The 19618-nt window shown below is 47.0% G+C and overlaps 2 protein-coding genes across 2 annotated transcripts in view; one reads left to right on the forward strand and one right to left on the reverse strand.

Moving 5' to 3' along the window:
• Positions 1–503: 503 nt before the first annotated feature.
• Positions 504–8774, forward strand: LOC117727712 (protein arginine methyltransferase NDUFAF7, mitochondrial-like). The gene is made up of 8 exons (XM_034528140.1): positions 504–584; positions 1097–1310; positions 5630–5688; positions 6003–6116; positions 6347–6383; positions 6691–6800; positions 7835–8008; positions 8550–8774. The coding sequence occupies exons 1-8, from the start codon at positions 504–506 to the stop codon at positions 8772–8774; spliced, it is 1014 nt and encodes a 337-aa protein (XP_034384031.1).
• Positions 8775–9728: 954 nt separating this feature from the next.
• The window catches only part of LOC117727773 (serine/threonine-protein kinase D3-like), a 26609-nt gene continuing 16719 nt past the window's right edge, over positions 9729–19618 (reverse strand). Inside the window, exons 11-18 of the mRNA XM_034528239.1 lie at positions 17244–17296; positions 16694–16766; positions 14345–14451; positions 14020–14181; positions 13047–13145; positions 12662–12935; positions 12338–12423; positions 9729–11339 (exon numbers count right to left, since the gene is read on the reverse strand). Coding sequence (XP_034384130.1) covers positions 11166–11339; positions 12338–12423; positions 12662–12935; positions 13047–13145; positions 14020–14181; positions 14345–14451; positions 16694–16766; positions 17244–17296 — 1028 coding nt within the window. The 3' untranslated portion in view covers positions 9729–11165. The remainder of the gene's footprint in view (positions 11340–12337; positions 12424–12661; positions 12936–13046; positions 13146–14019; positions 14182–14344; positions 14452–16693; positions 16767–17243; positions 17297–19618) is intronic.

Consider the following 19618-nt stretch of genomic DNA (forward strand, 5'->3'; position numbering starts at 1 on the left):
CAGAGGAGTCGCCCCCTGGTGGTCAGGAGAGAGAATGCAGCTTTAACACATGAAGCATAGACTTCTATACAACCAGAGGAGTCGCCCCCTAACCCTAACCCTAACCGGACGAGTACACCTTAACCGGACGAGTCCACCTTAACTGGACGAGTCCACCTTAACCGGACGAGTCCACCTTAACCAGACGAGTCCACCCTTAACAGGAAGAGTCCACCCTTAACAGGAAGAGTCCACCTTAACAGGAAGAGGCCACCTTAACAGGACGAGTCCACCTTAACAGGAAGAGGCCACCCTTAACAGGAAGAGGCCACCTTAACAGGAAAAGTCCACCCTTAACAGGAAGAGTCCACCTTAACAGGACGAGTCCACCTTAACCGGACCAATCTAGAGTTCCGTATATGGAAAAAAACCCACAATTTTTACAAAATAAAAGAACCCAAATCAGACGTAATAACACGCGTGTTCGATTCCAGCTGCTCGGCGTCTGGACCCTCAGCGAGTGGATGGCAGCCGGTCGCCCCAAACGGCTGCAGCTGGTGGAGCTCGGACCCGGAAAAGGATCTTTAGCCGGGGACGTCCTCAGAGTACGAACTCCACCTCACAGATATCACATGAAACTTCACCACTTCATCACTCACATTAAGAGTTATTGTGTTATAGGGTCAAAACATGACCTCATAGACATCACATGAAACTTCACCACTTCATCACTCACATTAAGAGTTATTGTGTTATAGGGTCAAAACATGACCTCATAGATATCACATGAAACTTCACCACTTCATCACTCACATTAAGAGTTATTGTGTTATAGGGTCAAAACATGACCTCATAGATATCACATGAAACTTCACCACTTCATCACTCACATTAAGAGGAGTTATTGTGTTATAGGGTCAGAACATGACCTCATAGATATCACATGAAACTTCACCACTTCATCTCTCACATTAAGAGGAGTTATTGTGTTATAGGGTCAAAACATGACCTCATAGACATCACATGAAACTTCACCACTTCATCACTCACATTAAGAGCAGTTATTGTTCACCTGCATGACGAAGTGGGGATGTGGCTTCCTGTGTACTCCTTCCAGGTGTTCAGTCAGTTGCGGTCCGTGGTGGGCGGAGCCTCGGTGTCGCTTCACCTGGTCGAGGTGAGTCCGGTGCTGAGTCGTCTTCAGGCCCAGAATCTGACCGGCAGCCGCAACCGGGAGGCGGACGGCGAGGACCAGCTGGTGTACCGCCGCGGGGAAACCGCCGCCGGGGTCCCGGTGTCCTGGTACCGCCGCCTGGAGGACGTCCCCTCAGGTACACGGGACGATACCGGCTTTCCCCTCAGTGCCTCGACACATAAGAGAGAGAGTACAAGTGTAACTTTAGTGATGTGTTGGTTCTGGTGCCCCCTGTGGACTAAAGTGGTAGTGTTGGTTCTGGTGCCCCCTGTGGACTAAAGTGGTAGTGTTGGTTCTGGTGCCCCCTGTCAAGTGGTAGTGTTGGTTCTGGTGCCCCATGTGGACTAAAGTGGGAGTGTTGGTTCTGGTGCCCCCTGTGGACTAAAGTGGTAGTGTTAGTTCTGGTGCCCCCTGTGGACTAAAGTGGTAGTGTTGGTTCTGGCGCCCCCTGTGGACTAAAGTGGTAGTGTTGGTTCTGGTGCCCCCTGTGGACTAAAGTGTTAGTGTTGGTTCTGGTGCCCCCTGTGGACTAAAGTGGTAGTGTTGGTTCTGGTGCCCCCTGTGGACTAAAGTGGTAGTGTTGGTTCTGGTGCCCCCTGTGGACTAAAGTGGTAGTGTTGGTTCTAGTGCCCCCTGTGGACTAAAGTGGTAGTGTTGGTTCTGGTGCCCCCTGTGGACTAAAGTGGTAGTGTCGGTTCTGGTGCCCCCTGTGGACTAAAGTGGTAGTGTCGGTTCTGGTGCCCCCTGTGGACTAAAGTGGTAGTGTTGGTTCTGGTGCCCCCTGTGGACTAAAGTGGTAGTGTTGGTTCTGGTGCCCCCTGTGGACTAAAGTGGTAGTGTTGGTTCTGGTGCCCCCTGTGGACTAAAGTGGTAGTTTTGGTTCTGGTGCCCCCTGTGGACTAAAGTGGTAGTGTTGGTTCTGGTGCCCCCTGTGGACTAAAGTGGTAGTGTTGGTTCTGGTGCCCCCTGTGGACTAAAGTGGTAGTGTTGGTTCTGGTGCCCCCTGTGGACTAAAGTGGTAGTGTTGGTTCTGGTGGACTAAAGTGGTAGTGTTGGTTCTGGTGCCCCCTGTGGACTAAAGTGGTAGTGTTGGTTCTGGTGCCCCCTGTCAAGTGGTAGTGTTGGTTCTGGTGCCCCATGTGGACTAAAGTGGGAGTGTTGGTTCTGGTGCCCCCTGTGGACTAAAGTGGTAGTGTTGGTTCTGGTGCCCCCTGTGGACTAAAGTGGTAGTGTTGGTTCTGGCGCCCCCTGTGGACTAAAGTGGTAGTGTTGGTTCTGGTGCCCCCTGTGGACTAAAGTGTTAGTGCTGGTTCTGGTGCCCCCTGTGGACTAAAGTGGTAGTGTTGGTTCTGGTGCCCCCTGTGGACTAAAGTGGTAGTGTTGGTTCTGGTGCCCCCTGTGGACTAAAGTGGTAGTGTTGGTTCTGGTGCCCCCTGTGGACTAAAGTGGTAGTGTTGGTTCTGGTGCCCCCTGTGGACTAAAGTGGTAGTGTCGGTTCTGGTGCCCCCTGTGGACTAAAGTGGTAGTGTTGGTTCTGGTGCCCCCTGTGGACTAAAGTGGTAGTTTTGGTTCTGGTGCCCCCTGTGGACTAAAGTGGTAGTGTTGGTTCTTGTGCCCCCTGTGGACTAAAGTGGTAGTGTTGGTTCTGGTGCCCCCTGTGGACTAAAGTGGTAGTGTTGGTTCTGGTGCCCCCTGTGGACTAAAGTGGTAGTGTTGGTTCTGGTGCCCCCTGTCAAGTGGTAGTGTTGGTTCTGGTGCCCCTGTGGACTAAAGTGGTAGTGTTGGTTCTGGTGCCCCCTGTGGACTAAAGTGGTAGTGTTGGTTCTGGTGCCCCCTGTGGACTAAAGTGGTAGTGTTAGTTCTGGTGCCCCCTGTGGACTAAAGTGGGAGTGTTGGTTCTGGTGCCCCCTGTGGACTAAAGTGGTAGTGTTGGTTCTGGTGCCCCCCTGTGGACTAAAGTGTTAGTGTTGGTTCTGGTGCCCCCTGTGGACTAAAGTGGTAGTGTTGGTTCTGGTGCCCCCTGTGGACTAAAGTGGTAGTGTTGGTTCTAGTGCCCCCTGTGGACTAAAGTGGTAGTGTTGGTTCTGGTGCCCCCTGTGGACTAAAGTGGTAGTGTTGGTTCTGGTGCCCCCTGTGGACTAAAGTGGTAGTGTCGGTTCTGGTGCCCCCTGTGGACTAAAGTGGTAGTGTTGGTTCTGGTGCCCCCTGTGGACTAAAGTGGTAGTGTTGGTTCTGGTGCCCCCTGTGGACTAAAGTGGTAGTGTTGGTTCTGGTGCCCCCTGTGGACTAAAGTGGTAGTTTTGGTTCTGGTGCCCCCTGTGGACTAAAGTGGTAGTGTTGGTTCTGGTGCCCCCTGTGGACTAAAGTGGTAGTGTTGGTTCTGGTGGACTAAAGTGGTAGTGTTGGTTCTGGTGCCCCCTGTGGACTAAAGTGGTAGTGTTGGTTCTGGTGCCCCCTGTCAAGTGGTAGTGTTGGTTCTGGTGCCCCCTGTGGACTAAAGTGGTAGTGTTGGTTCTGGTGCCCCCTGTGGACTAAAGTGGTAGTGTTGGTTCTGGTGCCCCCTGTGGACTAAAGTGGTAGTGTTGGTTCTGGTGCCCCCTGTGGACTAAAGTGGTAGTGTTGGTTCTGGTGCCCCCTGTGGACTAAAGTGGTAGTGTTAGTTCTGGTGCCCCCTGTGGACTAAAGTGGGAGTGTTGGTTCTGGTGCCCCCTGTGGACTAAAGTGGTAGTGTTAGTTCTGGTGCCCCCTGTGGACTAAAGTGGTATCTGGTGCCCCCTGTGGACTAAAGTGGTAGTGTTAGTTCTGGTGCCCCCTGTGGACTAAAGTGGGAGTGTTAGTTCTGGTGCCCCCTGTGGACTAAAGTGGTAGTGTTAGTTCTGGTGCCCCCTGTGGACTAAAGTGGTAGTGTTGGTTCTGGTGCCCCCTGTGGACTAAAGTGGTAGTGTTGGTTCTGGTGCCCCCTGTGGACTAAAGTGGTAGTGTTAGTTCTGGTGCCCCCTGTGGACTAAAGTGGTAGTGTTGGTTCTGGTGCCCCCTGTGGACTAAAGTGGTAGTTTTGGTTCTGGTGCCCCCTGTGGACTAAAGTGGTAGTGTTGGTTCTGGTGCCCCCTGTGGACTAAAGTGGTAGTTTTGGTTCTGGTGCCCCCTGTGGACTAAAGTGGTAGTGTTGGTTCTGGTGCCCCCTGTGGACTAAAGTGGTAGTTTTGGTTCTGGTGCCCCCTGTGGACTAAAGTGGTAGTGTTGGTTCTGGTGCCCCCTGTGGACTAAAGTGGTAGTGTTGGTTCTGGTGCCCCCTGTGGACTAAAGTGGTAGTGTTGGTTCTGGTGCCCCCTGTGGACTAAAGTGGTAGTGTTGGTTCTGATGCCCCCTGTGGACTAAAGTGGTAGTGTTGGTTCTGGTGCCCCCTGTGGACTAAAGTGGTAGTGTTGGTTCTGGTGCCCCCTGTGGACTAAAGTGGTAGTGTTGGTTCTGGTGCCCCCTGTGGACTAAAGTGGTAGTGTTGGTTCTGGTGCCCCCTGTGGACTAAAGTGGTAGTGTTGGTTCTGGTGCCCCCTGTGGACTAAAGTGGTAGTGTTGGTTCTGGTGCCCCATGTGGACTAAAGTGGTAGTGTTGGTTCTGGTTCCCCCTGTGGACTAAAGTGGTAGTGTTGGTTCTGGTGCCCCCTGTGGACTAAAGTGGTAGTTTTGGTTCTGGTTCCCCCTGTGGACTAAAGTGGTAGTGTTTGGTTCTGGTGCCCCCTGTGGACTAAAGTGGTAGTTTTGGTTCTGGTTCCCCCTGTGGACTAAAGTGGTAGTGTTGGTTCTGGTGCCCCCTGTGGACTAAAGTGGTAGTGTTGGTTCTGGTGCCCCCTGTGGACTAAAGTGGTAGTGTTGGTTCTGGTGCCCCCTGTGGACTAAAGTGGTAGTGTTGGTTCTGGTGCCCCCTGTGGACTAAAGTGGTAGTGTTGGTTCTGGTGCCCCCTGTGGACTAAAGTGGTAGTGTTGGTTCTGGTGCCCCCTGTGGACTAAAGTGGTAGTGTTGGTTCTGGTGCCCCCTGTGGACTAAAGTGGTAGTGTTGGTTCTGGTGCCCCCTGTGGACTAAAGTGGTAGTGTTGGTTCTGATGCCCCCTGTGGACTAAAGTGGTAGTGTTGGTTCTGGTGCCCCCTGTGGACTAAAGTGGTAGTGTTGGTTCTGATGCCCCCTGTGGACTAAAGTGGTAGTGTTGGTTCTGGTGCCCCCTGTGGACTAAAGTGGTAGTGTTGGTTCTGGTGCCCCCTGTGGACTAAAGTGGTAGTGTTAGTTCTGGTGCCCCCTGTGGACTAAAGTGGTAGTGTCTCTGAGCGCCAGGGTCCCTTCAGAAAAGGATCAGGACCAGGACTAAACTGAGGTCATATGAGGACCAGGACTAAAGTGAGACTGGTTCAGGACCAGTTCAAAGTTCTCCACACTAACTTTAATCGTCTTCCTTTCTCAGGATTCAGCATCTTTCTCGCTCACGAGTTCTTTGACGCTCTGCCCATCCACACATTTCAGGTTTGTTTTAAAGCCGCTCTGTTTTTTTTAAAATTCCCATTTGTTTTCGCCTGATTGTTTCATGTTGCTCTTCTTAAACGTTATATTTCCTTATTTAAAAAAAAAACTTTTAGTTGATGTTTTTAAAGGTGAGACTCCTCCTATAAATCTCACCTGCATAACATTTTTTTTTTTTTTTACGTTGTGTTTTCTGCTGCTTTGTTTTATGAGCGTGTAGTTGCAGCACACGGCCACCAGGTAGAGCCAAAGCGACGCGTGGCAAAGCCTCTCCGGGGCGCTTCCCGTCCATAACTTTCTGTTTGTTTGTCGCGTAGAGGACGCAGCGAGGCTGGAGGGAGGTGATGGTGGACGTCGACCCCGAGAAGACGGAGCGGCTGAGGTTCGTCTTGGCGCCGTCTCCCACGCCGGCCTCCACCACGCTCGTGCAGGTCAGAAACCCAGAAACCCTAAAAAAAAACAATCTAGTTCAGAGGAGGTCAAAGAGCTGGTTCATTTAAACTTTAAAGGAAAGAACGAAGAACGTCTTTAATCGTTTAAACGCGGTGGAAATGAACTCCCTCAGATGAACTCTGTTTTACGGCCTCCATCTGGTGTCCTCTGCCCACATTTAAGGGCTGTTTGATTTGGCCTCTCTGGCTCCCTTTGAACCTCCTGCCAGAGGCATGACATCATCATCCTCATCATCCTCATCCTCAGTGGGATGGAGAAAACGTGGATTTAAAGGGGGAAAGAAAAAAAAAAATATTCATGCCTGTCTGTGTGCTTAAAGATTAATTATTATAATTAAGAACAGTTATTAAATTAATTCTCCAGCCCACCTTTAAAAACGTGAGGGGGATCAAAGTCGGACTGAAGGTCGACGTCTCCAGCAGAGAGGAACTGAGAGTCGAGTGATTTATTATTGATGGGTCATAGAGTGTGTGTGTGTGTGTGTGTGTGTGTGTGTGTGTGTGTGTGTGTGTGTGTGACTCTCAGCCAGATGAAAGGCGGGGTCACGTGGAGGTGTGGGCGGAGTCGTGGTCCAGCAGCTCGCCCGGCGGATCGTAGAGGACGGCGGCGCGGCGCTGATCGCCGACTACGGCCACGACGGAACCAAGACGGACACGTTCAGAGTGAGGAGGACACGCCCCCCCACCTGTAACACCTGTACACCTGTAACACGAGACATGGAGGAAGGAAGGATGGAGGAAGGAAGGAGGAAGGAAGGAGGAAGGAAGGATAGAGGAAGGATGGAGGAAGGATGAAGGAAGGAAGGAAGGATGGAGGAAGGAAGGATGGAGGAAGGAAGGATGGAGTAAGGAAGGATGGAGGAAGGATGGAGGAAGGATGAAGGAAGGATGGAGGAAGGAAGGATGTAGGAAGGAAGGAGGAAGGAAGGATAGAGGAAGGATGGAGGAAGGATGGAGGAAGGAATGATGGAGGAAGGATGGCGGAAGGAAGGATGTAGGAAGGAAGGATGAAGGAAGGATGGAGGAAGGAAGGATGGAGGAAGGATGTAGGAAGGGAGGATGAAGGAAGGATGGATGAAGGAAGGATGGTTGAAGGAAGGATGTAGGAAGGATGGAGGAAGGAAGGATGGAGGAAGTAAGGATGAAGGAAGGATGGAGGAAGGATGGAGGAAGGAAGGAAGGATGAAGGAAGGAAGGATGGAGGAAGGAAGGATGGAGGAAGGATAGAGGAAGGAAGGATGAAGGAAGGAAGGATGGAGGAAGGATGGAGGAAGGACGGATGTAGGAAGGATGGAGGAAGGAAGGATGAAGGAAGGATGGAGGAAGGAAGGATGTAGGAAGGATATAGGAAGGATGGAGAAAGGAAGGATGAAGGAAGGAAGGATGGAGGAAGGACGGATGTAGGAAGGATGGAGGAAGGAAGGATATAGGAAGGAAGGGTGGAGGAAGGATGAAGGAAGGATGGAGGAAGGATGGAGGAAGGAAGGATAGAGGAAGGAAGGATGAAGGAAGGATGGAGGAAGCAGTGAAGACCATCTGCTACCGGGGTCGACGCTCCTCTTCCGTCTCTCTAACTTTTAACACCGTTTTAATTTAACTGAACAAAATGTTTAAAGTTTATCTTCAGTGAGATTTTATAAAAACTGCGAACATACAAAACACCGCTTGAGTTCTCGTCTCTCCTACTTTTCCGCCAGGGCTTCAAAGGCCACCGGCTCCACGACGTCCTGTCGGCGCCCGGCTCGGCCGACCTCACCGCCGACGTGGACTTCAGCTTCCTGCGGCGGATGGCCGGAGGGGGCGTGGCCTGTGTGGGACCCGTCACCCAGAGGACGTTCCTGAAGAACATGGGCATCGACGCCCGGCTGCAGGCGAGTGCGACCACGGGAGATCCATCTTTATCTTTATTACCCGTTTCTGAACCGGAGGCAACGAAGCGTCGTGTTCTCATGTAGGAAGGGAGGATGAAGGACCACCAGGGGGCGACTCTTCTGGTTGTATAGAAGTCTATGCTTCATGTGTTTACAGCTGCCATATTTCTACTGACCACCAGGAGGCGACTCCTCTGGTTGTATAGAAGTCTATGCTTCATGTGTTTACAGCTGCCATATTTCTACTGACCACCAGGAGGCGACTCCTCTGGTTGTATAGAAGTCTATGCTTCATGTGTTTACAGCTGCCATATTTCTACTGACCACCAGGAGGCGACTCTTCTGGTTCGGACATAAAGCAGGGTATGCTTTAGGGCGGGGCTACGAGGTGATTGACAGGTCGACACCAGAGCGAGGCTTCAAATCGTCAGTCCACAAACCGACGAGTGGTTTCAACGTGAAATGCGTATTTAATGGATTAAATATCAAAGATATCTTTCACATCAAACCAGAACATTATTGATTTGTGGTTCTCTTGCAGGTTCTCCTGAGGAGCTGCAGCGACGCGTCCGCCAGGGAGCAGCTGCTCGCCGGCTACGACCTCCTGACCGGCCGCTCCCAGATGGGCGAGCGCTTCCACTTCTTCGGCCTGCTGCACCGCAGCCGGCTGGCCGAGCCCACGAGGCCGGGGGGGCTGAAGCTGGAGGGGAAGCGGAGCGCGGCGCCGCTCCCCGTGGCCGGATTCACCGAGCTCAGCTTCCCCTGAAGGGCCTCCGTGGACGGTCGGGGGAGGGGTCAAACGGAGAGGTCGGGGGAGGGGTCAAACGGGGAGGTCGGGCTGGAAGATCGTGTTCATGGTGGACATCGGAAAGACGTTTTGATGTGAAGATGTGAGATAATAAAGAAGTTGTCGAATGTATTGGTTGAATAACACATGTCCCGTTTACCAAATTCTGCCGACCACGGAGGTTTGTGACCCCCCGAAGGTCAGAGGTCAACCCCGGCTGCAGGAGGATCCCCTCGCGCCTCCTGTCCGTCCACATCTTGAGGCGGTTAGATCCGGTTCCCCGTGAGGCCAAAGCCAGCAGCCGAACCCTCCAGAGGAGCCCAGCGCTCGGGGTCGGGGGTCGTTACCGGCTCCTCCTCCCGTGTTTTCCAACCAGACTGTCGCACATTTGGAATTCATTAGTGCAGTTTATTACTAAACCGCCTCCAGCTGAAGAGGTTTAAATTGTGGCTTTTTAAATCAAATTTAAATGTGGGATCAGACACAATTCAAGACGGCTTTCTGGCTCCGTTTATAGATTTAAAAAAAGAGCACATTAACTCTAAATATTCTTTGTTTACTGAACATTGCAGAATATTCTGGTTAATAAAAGTGCAAAGATTTTAATGAGATTTTCAGACTTCAAAATTAACTTATTGCTCTTTCTGTTCACATCAGTGATTAAAACCCATAAAACCTCTAATATCCAGATTTCCTTGCATTTATTTATATATATATGTATATATATATATATATATATATATATATATATATACGTATATATATATGTGTATATGTATTCATATGTATGTATATATATATATATTCATATATGAATATATATATTCATATGTATATATATATATATACATATGAATATATATATGCGAGAGAGAGAGATGGCTGTTTTAAAAGTAACCCGGTAAAGTCGATCAGAGGAATAAAAGACCTTCATTTGAATAACGAGGACGTAAAATGAGATTTATTTTCCCCAAAGTAAACCATTTAATATTTAATATTCCCCCCATTAATAATGGTCCATGTGACACAAACATTTCTTCCAAAAATATAAAACTTGCGAAATAAATTCTCAGGATCACCGACGCTGCAGAAAGACGAAGACGGACGACAGCGGCTCGATTCTCAGCTCGTCTTCATCAAAACTATAATGTTTGTAGAATAAACTTAACTTAATATAAACACAGATTCCCATCATAATCCCGTAATAATAATAAAAGACGGATATCAAAATGCTTAAAGTTAGCAAGTTATAACGTGTATCGTCAACATGCTAACAAGCTAAGATGCTAAATGTAGCATCGTACTGACATCACCTCAATGCTAGTTAAGTTGGCTGGTGAATTGTCCGTAAAAAGTATGCGGTTAGCTCCGAAATCCGCTAATCTAGAAAGCTACTTTTAGATTAGCTTTTAAAATAACTTTAAAATAATTTATTTAACATTTAAGTTTTAAAAGCTGACCTGAAATATTTAAGACGTTTTTCGTGACATAAAATACCTGAATTGTTCTTATTGGCATAATTAGCATGTTAGCATGCTAAGGTTAGCGTGTGACAATGCAACAGAAGTTGTGAGTTGTAACATGAGTTATAATCCGAACTATGAAAATAAATCCCAGGCTAAAAACCCCTGAAGTGTGTTCTTTCACATTCTTACGTGTTAGCATGCTAACACATATCAATACGTGTTAGCATGCTAAGGTCATGTGATAGCATGTTAACATGCCCAACAACTAACGGGAAGTTGATGCTCTGTTCAGGACTTAAGAATCCAGTTTCAGCCATCCAATAATTTAGGTTTCTGTTGAGTTTCACAGATCAGGAAGAAAAACAAGATTATTATCAGTGAATTCTCCCAATAGTGCAAATATCTCCCAACAAAGAACAAGAAGAAGAATAAACATTATATTCAGAACATAACCAAGTGTAACATGTTTTGTTTTTTTTGGTGTTAGCATCACATAAAAAATTCTCTGCACGTCTTCATGAGATCTAAAACGTAACAACGACATCATAAAAATATGCTATTTGTGCTGAAACAGTATATAAAAGCTCTGGATTTGTTGGTTTTAAGCTAATAGCCCTTCTTTATTTTATTGATTGTTGAATTCTGGGAATAAAATTTCCCTCCAGCTTTTGGCTCTTAAGGGCTCATTTGTTATGGCTTGTGGAAAGAAAGAAAAAATAACAATCGCAGTGAAATAATGTTCCTTAATAAAAATTCTCTGGCCCTGATTCATCGTCACAGTGTCGTCACACAGACACCGAACCGCCGCCTCCCAACGCCGTCCAGCGAGGAAACGCCGCGCCGCCTCGGGGAGCGCTTGCTTCCACGTTTAAAGTGTTTCTACCCGACCCCGGGTGGGGGGGCGCTAGGGGTCCTCGTCCATGTCGTCCAGGTTGGGCGACATGATGAAGTGCTCGGGGCAGTGCAGGCCTCTCTCGTCGGCGTGCTCCTCCCAGCGGGCGTCGTCGCTCTCGTGGGTGATGTAGCGCTCGCCGCGCCGCGTCTCGAACTCCCGGAGGTCCAGCCAGGTCTGGTAGTCCTGCAGGGGGGCGAGAACCGGCAACATGTAAAGACTGCGTGTGAGAAGTGGGCCGAGTCTGGTTCTGTGGACTGATGTGTTCACCAACTTCGCCGTCGCCATCTTGGATTACGGCCGTCGACCACGTTGTTTTGTTTTGCAACCGGTAAACAGGAAGTGACCACATCAGGACTGAGGAGCAGTATACGCCGTACACGCCTCAATCTGTCACCTGTCAATCACCTTGTAGCCCCGCCCCTAAAGCACACCCTTCTTTATGGTCTGTTTGACACTAAATGACCATAATTTATTAAATGAACATCACGCTGTATTGAAGAAGACTTGAAACTAGAGATTGAGACCAAAAACTAATGTTTACAATGTTTACTGAGGGAATACATCAAGAGAAGTAGAGTCATTTATATAGACTTCTATACAACCAGAGGAGTCGCCCCCTGGTGGTCAGGAGAGAGAATGCAGCTTTAACACATGAAGTATAGACTTCTATACAACCAGAGGAGTCGCCCCCTGGTGGTCAGGAGAGAGAATGCAGCTTTAACACATGAAGCATAGACTTCTATACAACCAGAGGAGTCGCCCCCTGGTGGTCAGGAGAGAGAATGCAGCTTTAACACATGAAGCATAGACTTCTATACAACCAGAGGAGTCGCCCCCTGGTGGTCAGGAGAGAGAATGCAGCTTTAACACACGAAGCATAGACTTCTATACAACCAGAGGAGTCGCCCCGTGGTGGTCAGGAGAGAGAATGCAGCTTTAACACACGAAGCATAGACTTCTATACAACCGGAGGAGTCGCCCCCTGGTGGTCAGTAGAGAGAATGCAGCTTTAACACATGAAGCATAGACTTCTATACAACCGGAGGAGTCGCCCCCTGGTGGTCAGGAGAGAGAATGCAGCTTTAACACATGAAGCTTAGACTTCTATACAACCGGAGGAGTCGCCCCCTGGTGGTCAGTAGAGAGAATGCAGCTTTAAGACATGAAGCATAGACGGTTACCTGCAGCCAGGGGTGACTCAGCGACTTGTCCACGCTGTAGCGCTTCCTCATCTTCACCTGCAGCAGGTTGTTAATGAGGTCCGTGGCTGAGAGGAACAAACACAGAACATCTCTCTTTAAAAGCAAGTACAAATATATATATATATATATATATATATATAGACTAATTTTCTCGATTAATCGATCAAAATACTGATATTTTTTTGCTTTAAAAAGTTGTTTCGAAACAATAAACCCGTTAATCTGAAAGCTGCCAATTAAATTACTCGACCTAAACGCGGATTAATCTGCTAATTGCTGCTTTATTAATAACTTCCAGCTCACCCCCGCCGCGCTCCGAGATCTCCTTCCAGGGGTTGGACGGGTACATGAAGGCGGCGTTCTGGATCTGGTCGTTGATGTCCTCGTCCTCGTTGAAGGGGAACGTGCCGCTCAGGCTGACGTAGACGATGACGCCGACCGACCACATGTCCAGGGAGCGGTTGTAGCCTTTGCTGCGGAGCACCTCGGGCGCCAGGTAGGCCGGCGTGCCGACCACGGAGCGGCGGAACGACTTCTCCCCGATGATGCGGGCGAAGCCGAAGTCGCAGAGCTTCACCTGCGGGACGAGAGAGAGAGAGAGAGGCGCGTGAGCGGGTTGCCATGACGACGGAGGTGGAAAGAGAGAGAGAGAGAGAGGGGGGGGGGGGGAGATCGGAGCCGCTCTGACCTGAGGGAAGGGTTCCGCCGAGGCCAGGAGGACGTTCTCCGGCTTCAGGTCACAGTGGACGATGTTCTTGAAGTGGAGATGCCTGAGGGCCACGAGGATCTGTGGACACGAGCTCATTTAATGGAAGGGTCCGTGAGACCTTCAAGGACCTTTAAAATGCACTGCAGCTGATTAATGAACAAATAATTAACGATTCATTGATTAGTCAAGCAGCAGAAAATGAACCGATTAAGCATTTTAGTCATTTATTTAAAAAAAAAAAAAACCTCCAAATCTCTTTTTTTGTTTTATATCATTGTGATCTGAATATTTTTTGTGGGTTTTTTTGGACAAAACAAGACTTTTCATTAGCCGGTTAAATCCCTTCACTTCCTGGTTGAATCCCTTCCTTCACTTCCTGGTTAAATCCCTTCACTTCCTGGTTGAATCCCTTCCTTCACTTCCTCGTTAAATCCCTTCCTTCACTTCCTGGTTAAATCCCTTCACTTCCTGGTTGAATCCCTTCCTTCACTTCCTGGTTAAATCCCTTCACTTCTTGGTTGAATCCCTTCCTTCACTTCCTGGTTGAATCCCTTCACTTCCTGGTTGAATCCCTTCCTTCACTTCCTGGTTGAATCCCTTCCTTCACTTCTTGGTTAAATCCCTTCACTTCCTGGTTGAATCCCTTCCTTCACTTCCTGGTTGAATCCCTTCCTTCACTTCCTGGTTGAATCCCTTCCTTCACTTCTTGGTTAAATCCCTTCACTTCCTGGGTGAATCCCTTCCTTCACTTCCTGGTTGAATCCCTTCCTTCACTTCCTGGGTGAATCCCTTCCTTCACTTCCTGGTTAAATCCCTTCACTTCCCTTCCTGGTTAAATCCCTTCACTTCCTGGTTGAATCTGTTCACTTCCTGGTTGAATCCCTTCCTTCACTTCCTGGTTAAATCCCTTCACTTCCTGGTTAAATCCCTTCACTTCCTGGTTGTCGCCGACCTGCGTGACCAGGAACTTGGTGAGGCGCTCGGGCAGCCGGCTCTTCTCGCTGGACAAGATCATCTCCAACATGTCGCCGTGGAGCTTCTCCATCACCACGAACACCTGCTCGGGCGTCTCGAACATGCACTCCAGGTTGACGATCCCCGGGTGGTGCAGGTTCTGCCGGTTAAAAGACAGACCGGTACCAATTTTCAGTCGCTCAAGTAAATAAATAAAGAACACAGTAGCACGCAGAACAAAAGACGAATGTGAATTAGTAGAAAACGTCCCGACGTTTAAATGAAGAAGCTTTTATTGTCTCGGGGTGGATTCCAGGTCCTACCTGCAGGATGGCCACCTCGTTCCTCAGCTGGCTCTCCTGCTTGGTGGGGAACCTCATCTTGTCGATGATTTTGATCGCCACGTCTCTGCCGGTCTTTCTGTGTTTACCTGCGGAGGAAAACGGCATCGATTTGTATTAATCTGCGTGGAATAAACGGTGGAATAAACAGTGGCATAAACTGTGGAATAAACAGTGGAATAAACAGTGGAATAAACGGGGGAATAAACGGTGGAATAAACAGGGGAATAAACGGGGGAATAAACGGTGGAATAAACAGGGGAATAAACGGGGGAATAAACAGTGGAATAAACGGTGGAATAAACGGTGGAATAAACGGGGGAATAAACGGGGGAATAAACGGTGGAATAAACGGTGGAATAAACAGGGGAATAAACAGGGGAATAAACGGTGGAATAAACGGGGGAATAAACAGTGGAATAAACGGGGGAATAAACGGTGGAATAAACGGGGGAATAAACGGTGGAATAAACGGGGGAATAAACAGGGGAATAAACAGTGGAATAAACAGGGGAATAAACGGGGGAATAAACGGTGGAATAAACGGTGGAATAAACAGGGGAATAAACGGTGGAATAAACGGGGGAATAAACGGGGGAATAAACGGTGGAATAAACGGTGGAATAAACGGTGGAATAAACAGGGGAATAAACGGTGGAATAAACGGGGGAATAAACGGGGGAATAAACAGTGGAATAAACGGGGGAATAAACGGTGGAATAAACGGGGGAATAAACGGTGGAATAAACGGGGGAATAAACAGGGGAATAAACAGTGGAATAAACAGTGGAATAAACGGGGGAATAAACGGGGGAATAAACGGTGGAATAAACGGGGGAATAAACAGGGGAATAAACAGTGGAATAAACAGTGGCATAAACAGGGGAATAAACAGTGGCATAAACAGGGGAATAAACAGTGGAATAAACAGTGGAATAAACGGGGGAATAAACGGGGGAATAAACGGTGGAATAAACAGGGGAATAAACGGGGGAATAAACGGGGGAATAAACGGTGGAATAAACGGTGGAATAAACAGGGGAATAAACAGGGGAATAAACAGGGGAATAAACGGGGGAATAAACAGTGGAATAAACGGGGGAATAAACGGTGGAATAAACGGGGGAATAAACGGTGGAATAAACGGGGGAATAAACAGGGGAATAAACAGTGGAATAAACAGGGGAATAAACGGGGGAATAAACGGTGGAATAAACGGTGGAATAAACAGGGGAATAAACGGTGGAATAAACGGGGGAATAAACAGTGGAATAAACGGGGGAATAAACGGTGGAATAAACGGGGGAATAAACGGTGGAATAAACGGGGGAATAAACAGGGGAATAAACAGTGGAATAAACAGTGGCATAAACAGGGGAATAAACAGTGGCATAAACAGGGGAATAAACAGTGGAATAAACAGTGGAATAAACGGGGGAATAAACGGTGGAATAAACAGGGGAATAAACGGGGGAATAAACGGTGGAATAAACAGGGGAATAAACGGGGGAATAAACGGGGGAATAAACAGGGGAATAAACGGTGGAATAAACGGGGGAATAAACGGGGGAATAAACGGTGGAATAAACGGTGGAATAAACAGGGGAATAAACAGGGGAATAAACGGTGGAATAAACGGGGGAATAAACAGTGGAATAAACGGGGGAATAAACGGTGGAATAAACGGGGGAATAAACGGTGGAATAAACGGGGGAATAAACAGGGGAATAAACAGTGGAATAAACAGTGGAATAAACAGGGGAATAAACAGTGGCATAAACAGGGGAATAAACAGTGGAATAAACGAACGGTGGAATAAACAGGGGAATAAACAGTGGCATAAACGGGGGAATAAACGGGGGAATAAACGGTGGAATAAAGGGGGGAATAAACCGTGGAATAAACGAACGGTGGAATAAACGGTGGAATAAACGGTGGAATAAACAGGGGAATAAACAGTGGAATAAACAGTGGCATAAACAGTGGCATAAACAGGGGAATAAACGGGGGAATAAACGGTGGAATAAACGGGGGAATAAACGGGGGAATAAACGGGGGAATAAAGGGGGGAATAAACCGTGGAATAAACGAACGGTGGAATAAACGGGGGAATAAACGGTGGAATAAACGGGGGAATAAACGGGGGAATAAACGGTGGAATAAACAGGGGAATAAACAGGGGAATAAACAGGGGAATAAACGGTGGAATAAAGGGTGGAATAAAGGGTGGAATAAACGGGGGAATAAACAGGGGAATAAACGGTGGAATAAACGGGGGAATAAACGGTGGAATAAACGGGGGAGTAACACAACCTCCTTTCTGCCTCTCACCTCCGTAGACGATCCCGAACTGCCCGGAGCCGAGGACCTCGTCGGCAAAGATCTGATACACTGAACTGATATCCTGAGCAACACAGAAATCACACAGATTAACTCACTGGCCATTAGAATATAAAGATTATTATATTATATATATCTTTAAATCCTAGAACTCTTTGAATATATTTATATATCTGATGGTTGACACGAGTGACGGACAAACAGTGTTGCATGGTTGATATGACTAGTTGTTATTTTTTCTTATTATTTGTACTTATTTACTTGCTTAAACATTTACTTTATATTTAATTTCTTTTATCCTTCCTTACTTTCAAAGGATTTATTTCTTGTCAAACTGTAAAAAATGTATGAAAATGTAATATAAATATTATAGTGCATCAGAGTACAGACGTTTAATACATTTCGTACATTATTAAAACACTTTTTTAAATGATTTTTGTGACGTTTGAGTGACAAAAATCCTCAGTTTCTTTCTTTCTCCCCGTTCGTAAGACTCGTGACCTCCGTGGATGAATTAAACGTAAACGAGAGGAAGACGTACCACATTTTCTTGTATCTGGGAGTTGGACACTGATATGCTGATGGAGACTTCCTCTGAGGAGACAAACAACACAGTATATAAACGTACGAGTAACCCCTGAACCTCACACGGCGACAGCACAGACGGGACTTTATTTTTCATAAGCTTCTTCTCATTTCCTACGTTTTCCGTGTCGTTACCTGATGAAAGATCACGCAGGATGTTTCCAGCTGCGATAACGATAACTTTAAAAAAATATATATTTTCAGGATTTCACAACAAAATGAATTTCCTGCCTTTTTTTAAGTGACCCATGAAGCGAGCGGCCGGGTTCAAAAGGCCGAGGGCGCGTTCTGTTCAGAGGAAAAACGGATATTGATTTCAGATCGCTGATCGGGGGTTTGATCAGGTCATCCCTCCCTGCGATCAATACGACAGTCGGCTGTAGACGGGCCCGCCTGGCAGTCGGGTCATCATCCACAGGTTATGTAACTTTATCGACAGACATGTCAACTGTGGGAGGTCCAGATCCGTTTTCTCTTTTCCATCGGCCTCCATGCAAAAGGCTTTTATTTTGAAATACTTTCCCATTTTATATATGTAAACATTTTCCGTTAGTGATTTGGAGTTGGTACTGTATGTTGTTATTGCAACACTTCCTGTTTAACGTTTCACATTAAAAGCATTGCAGCCTTTCAAGGAGCAAAATCCATCCCAAACCGTGAAAGGCTTTTATTTTATTATTATTTTCAAAGGGAAATACGCCGTCTTTTCCGAGAGTGAGATGAAGGAGAATTAATATCAGTCTCACGCCTGTCAGAATGAGGTTAGCTTAGCTTAGCATAAAGACTGGAAACGGGTGGGAACAGCTAGCCTGGATATTGAAAATCAATCCCACCGCCACCTCATAGAATGTACAAATTATCATGTTGCATCTGATCATTTGCGCAGAAATAAAAATGCTTCCAGACTTTATGCTAAGCTAAGCTAACCGCTGCCCCGGACTCGCTCTTGAAGAAAAATGTAAAAAATATTTCCGGAAAAATGCGAAACCGTCACTGGAGGTATTTTATTGTGAAAACATCATCAGGAAGTGTTTAGTTTCACAAAGACATTTTCTTTGAAATCCTTAATAGTTTGTATTTTGAGGTCACATTCTCACTGTGAACAACATCCTGGAAGACGATAACTACGGAAACCCAAAGTGAATTATCAAATTAGTAAAGAGGAAAACACATGATCATATACATCAAGTACTTTTAAATAAAACTCCTGAAATGGAACACAAATTGTTTTACATGGCTGTGAACATTAGTGTCTTTTAGAGCAGTTATATAACCTTATTGACACTATTATAGCCTGCATTACAGCTTCAGTGTGTTTTATATTTGCCTGCTTCTTATACGTTATGTAATTCCTGTCATCTTCTGTATTATTATTACAGTTTATTATTATTATTAAAGTCCACAGTTCCACTGAGATGAGCCTGAACAACCAGCCTCGTTACATCATCCCTCCATTACCTTATTGACGGCTGTAATGACATGCGAAACAAAAAAACATCTATTTCGGGAAAGAAACTGAAGCTCGACATTAATTACTCAACAGGTGGGAACACAGCCGACTGCTGCCGCTCCAGTTGGCTTTCAAAAATATTTTTTAAACAAATGACGGCCTTAATATAATAGTTTGCGGTCCATTTAGGTATTTAAACTGCTCATGTTGGGATTAAACTTTAAAACTCAGATTTTCGTCGGACAAAAAGACACTTTTAACCTGAAATGAAGCAGAGCGGAAAAGCCTCTGAAATCCCTTCAATCATGTTAAAGTGTGTGTGTGTGTGTGTGTGTGTGTGTGTGTGGTATAGCAGTCGTCTCCTGAAACTATATTTGGAAGCTCTTAACAGACAAACCCATTAAAACATATCTAATCTGATAAAGGAGGCCGTGTGTTCGATTCCTCGTGAAGCTCACTTCATAATAACTCAATGCGTTCCCTTGTAGCCTCGACAACTCGTGGAGCGCCTCAGGGATCATATCCGGGCCCACGTCGACCCCCCCCCCCCGCCCCTCCCCCCCGAGGTCGCATAACATTTTACTCATGAAAGGTCGAGTCTGGTGATATCTCACTTTTCTCTTATCGACAACAAGAACGACAAAAGATCCAATTAGTGTTGTTTCAGCTGTTTGAGGAGATGACAGAAGCTTCATTTACGCTCTCCTGATTTACATGTTCAGGGATTTCATAAAGAAAGATTAGTTTTTAGAAACGGGAGGCGTTAAAAAAAATCGACGTTTGCAGCCGAATCAAATAGTTTACCGATGACACTCCGCTGTATCCTCAACTCACCTGTGCTGCAGAAGACATAAACATTGGACCAGGGCATTAATAACCAT

Source organism: Cyclopterus lumpus, chromosome 24, assembly GCF_009769545.1.
Source record: "Cyclopterus lumpus isolate fCycLum1 chromosome 24, fCycLum1.pri, whole genome shotgun sequence".
Classification (NCBI taxonomy): Eukaryota; Metazoa; Chordata; class Actinopteri; order Perciformes; family Cyclopteridae; genus Cyclopterus; species Cyclopterus lumpus.

Coding starts and splice junctions, on each gene's coding strand:
- LOC117727712 (XM_034528140.1), top strand. CDS start 504: ATGGCAGCCGGTCGCCCCAAACGGCTGCAGCTGGTGGAGCTCGGACCC. Junction 585..1,096: donor TAGCCGGGGACGTCCTCAGA/GTACGAACTCCA, acceptor TACTCCTTCCAG/GTGTTCAGTCAGTTGCGGTC. Junction 8,009..8,549: donor GCATCGACGCCCGGCTGCAG/GCGAGTGCGACC, acceptor GTTCTCTTGCAG/GTTCTCCTGAGGAGCTGCAG.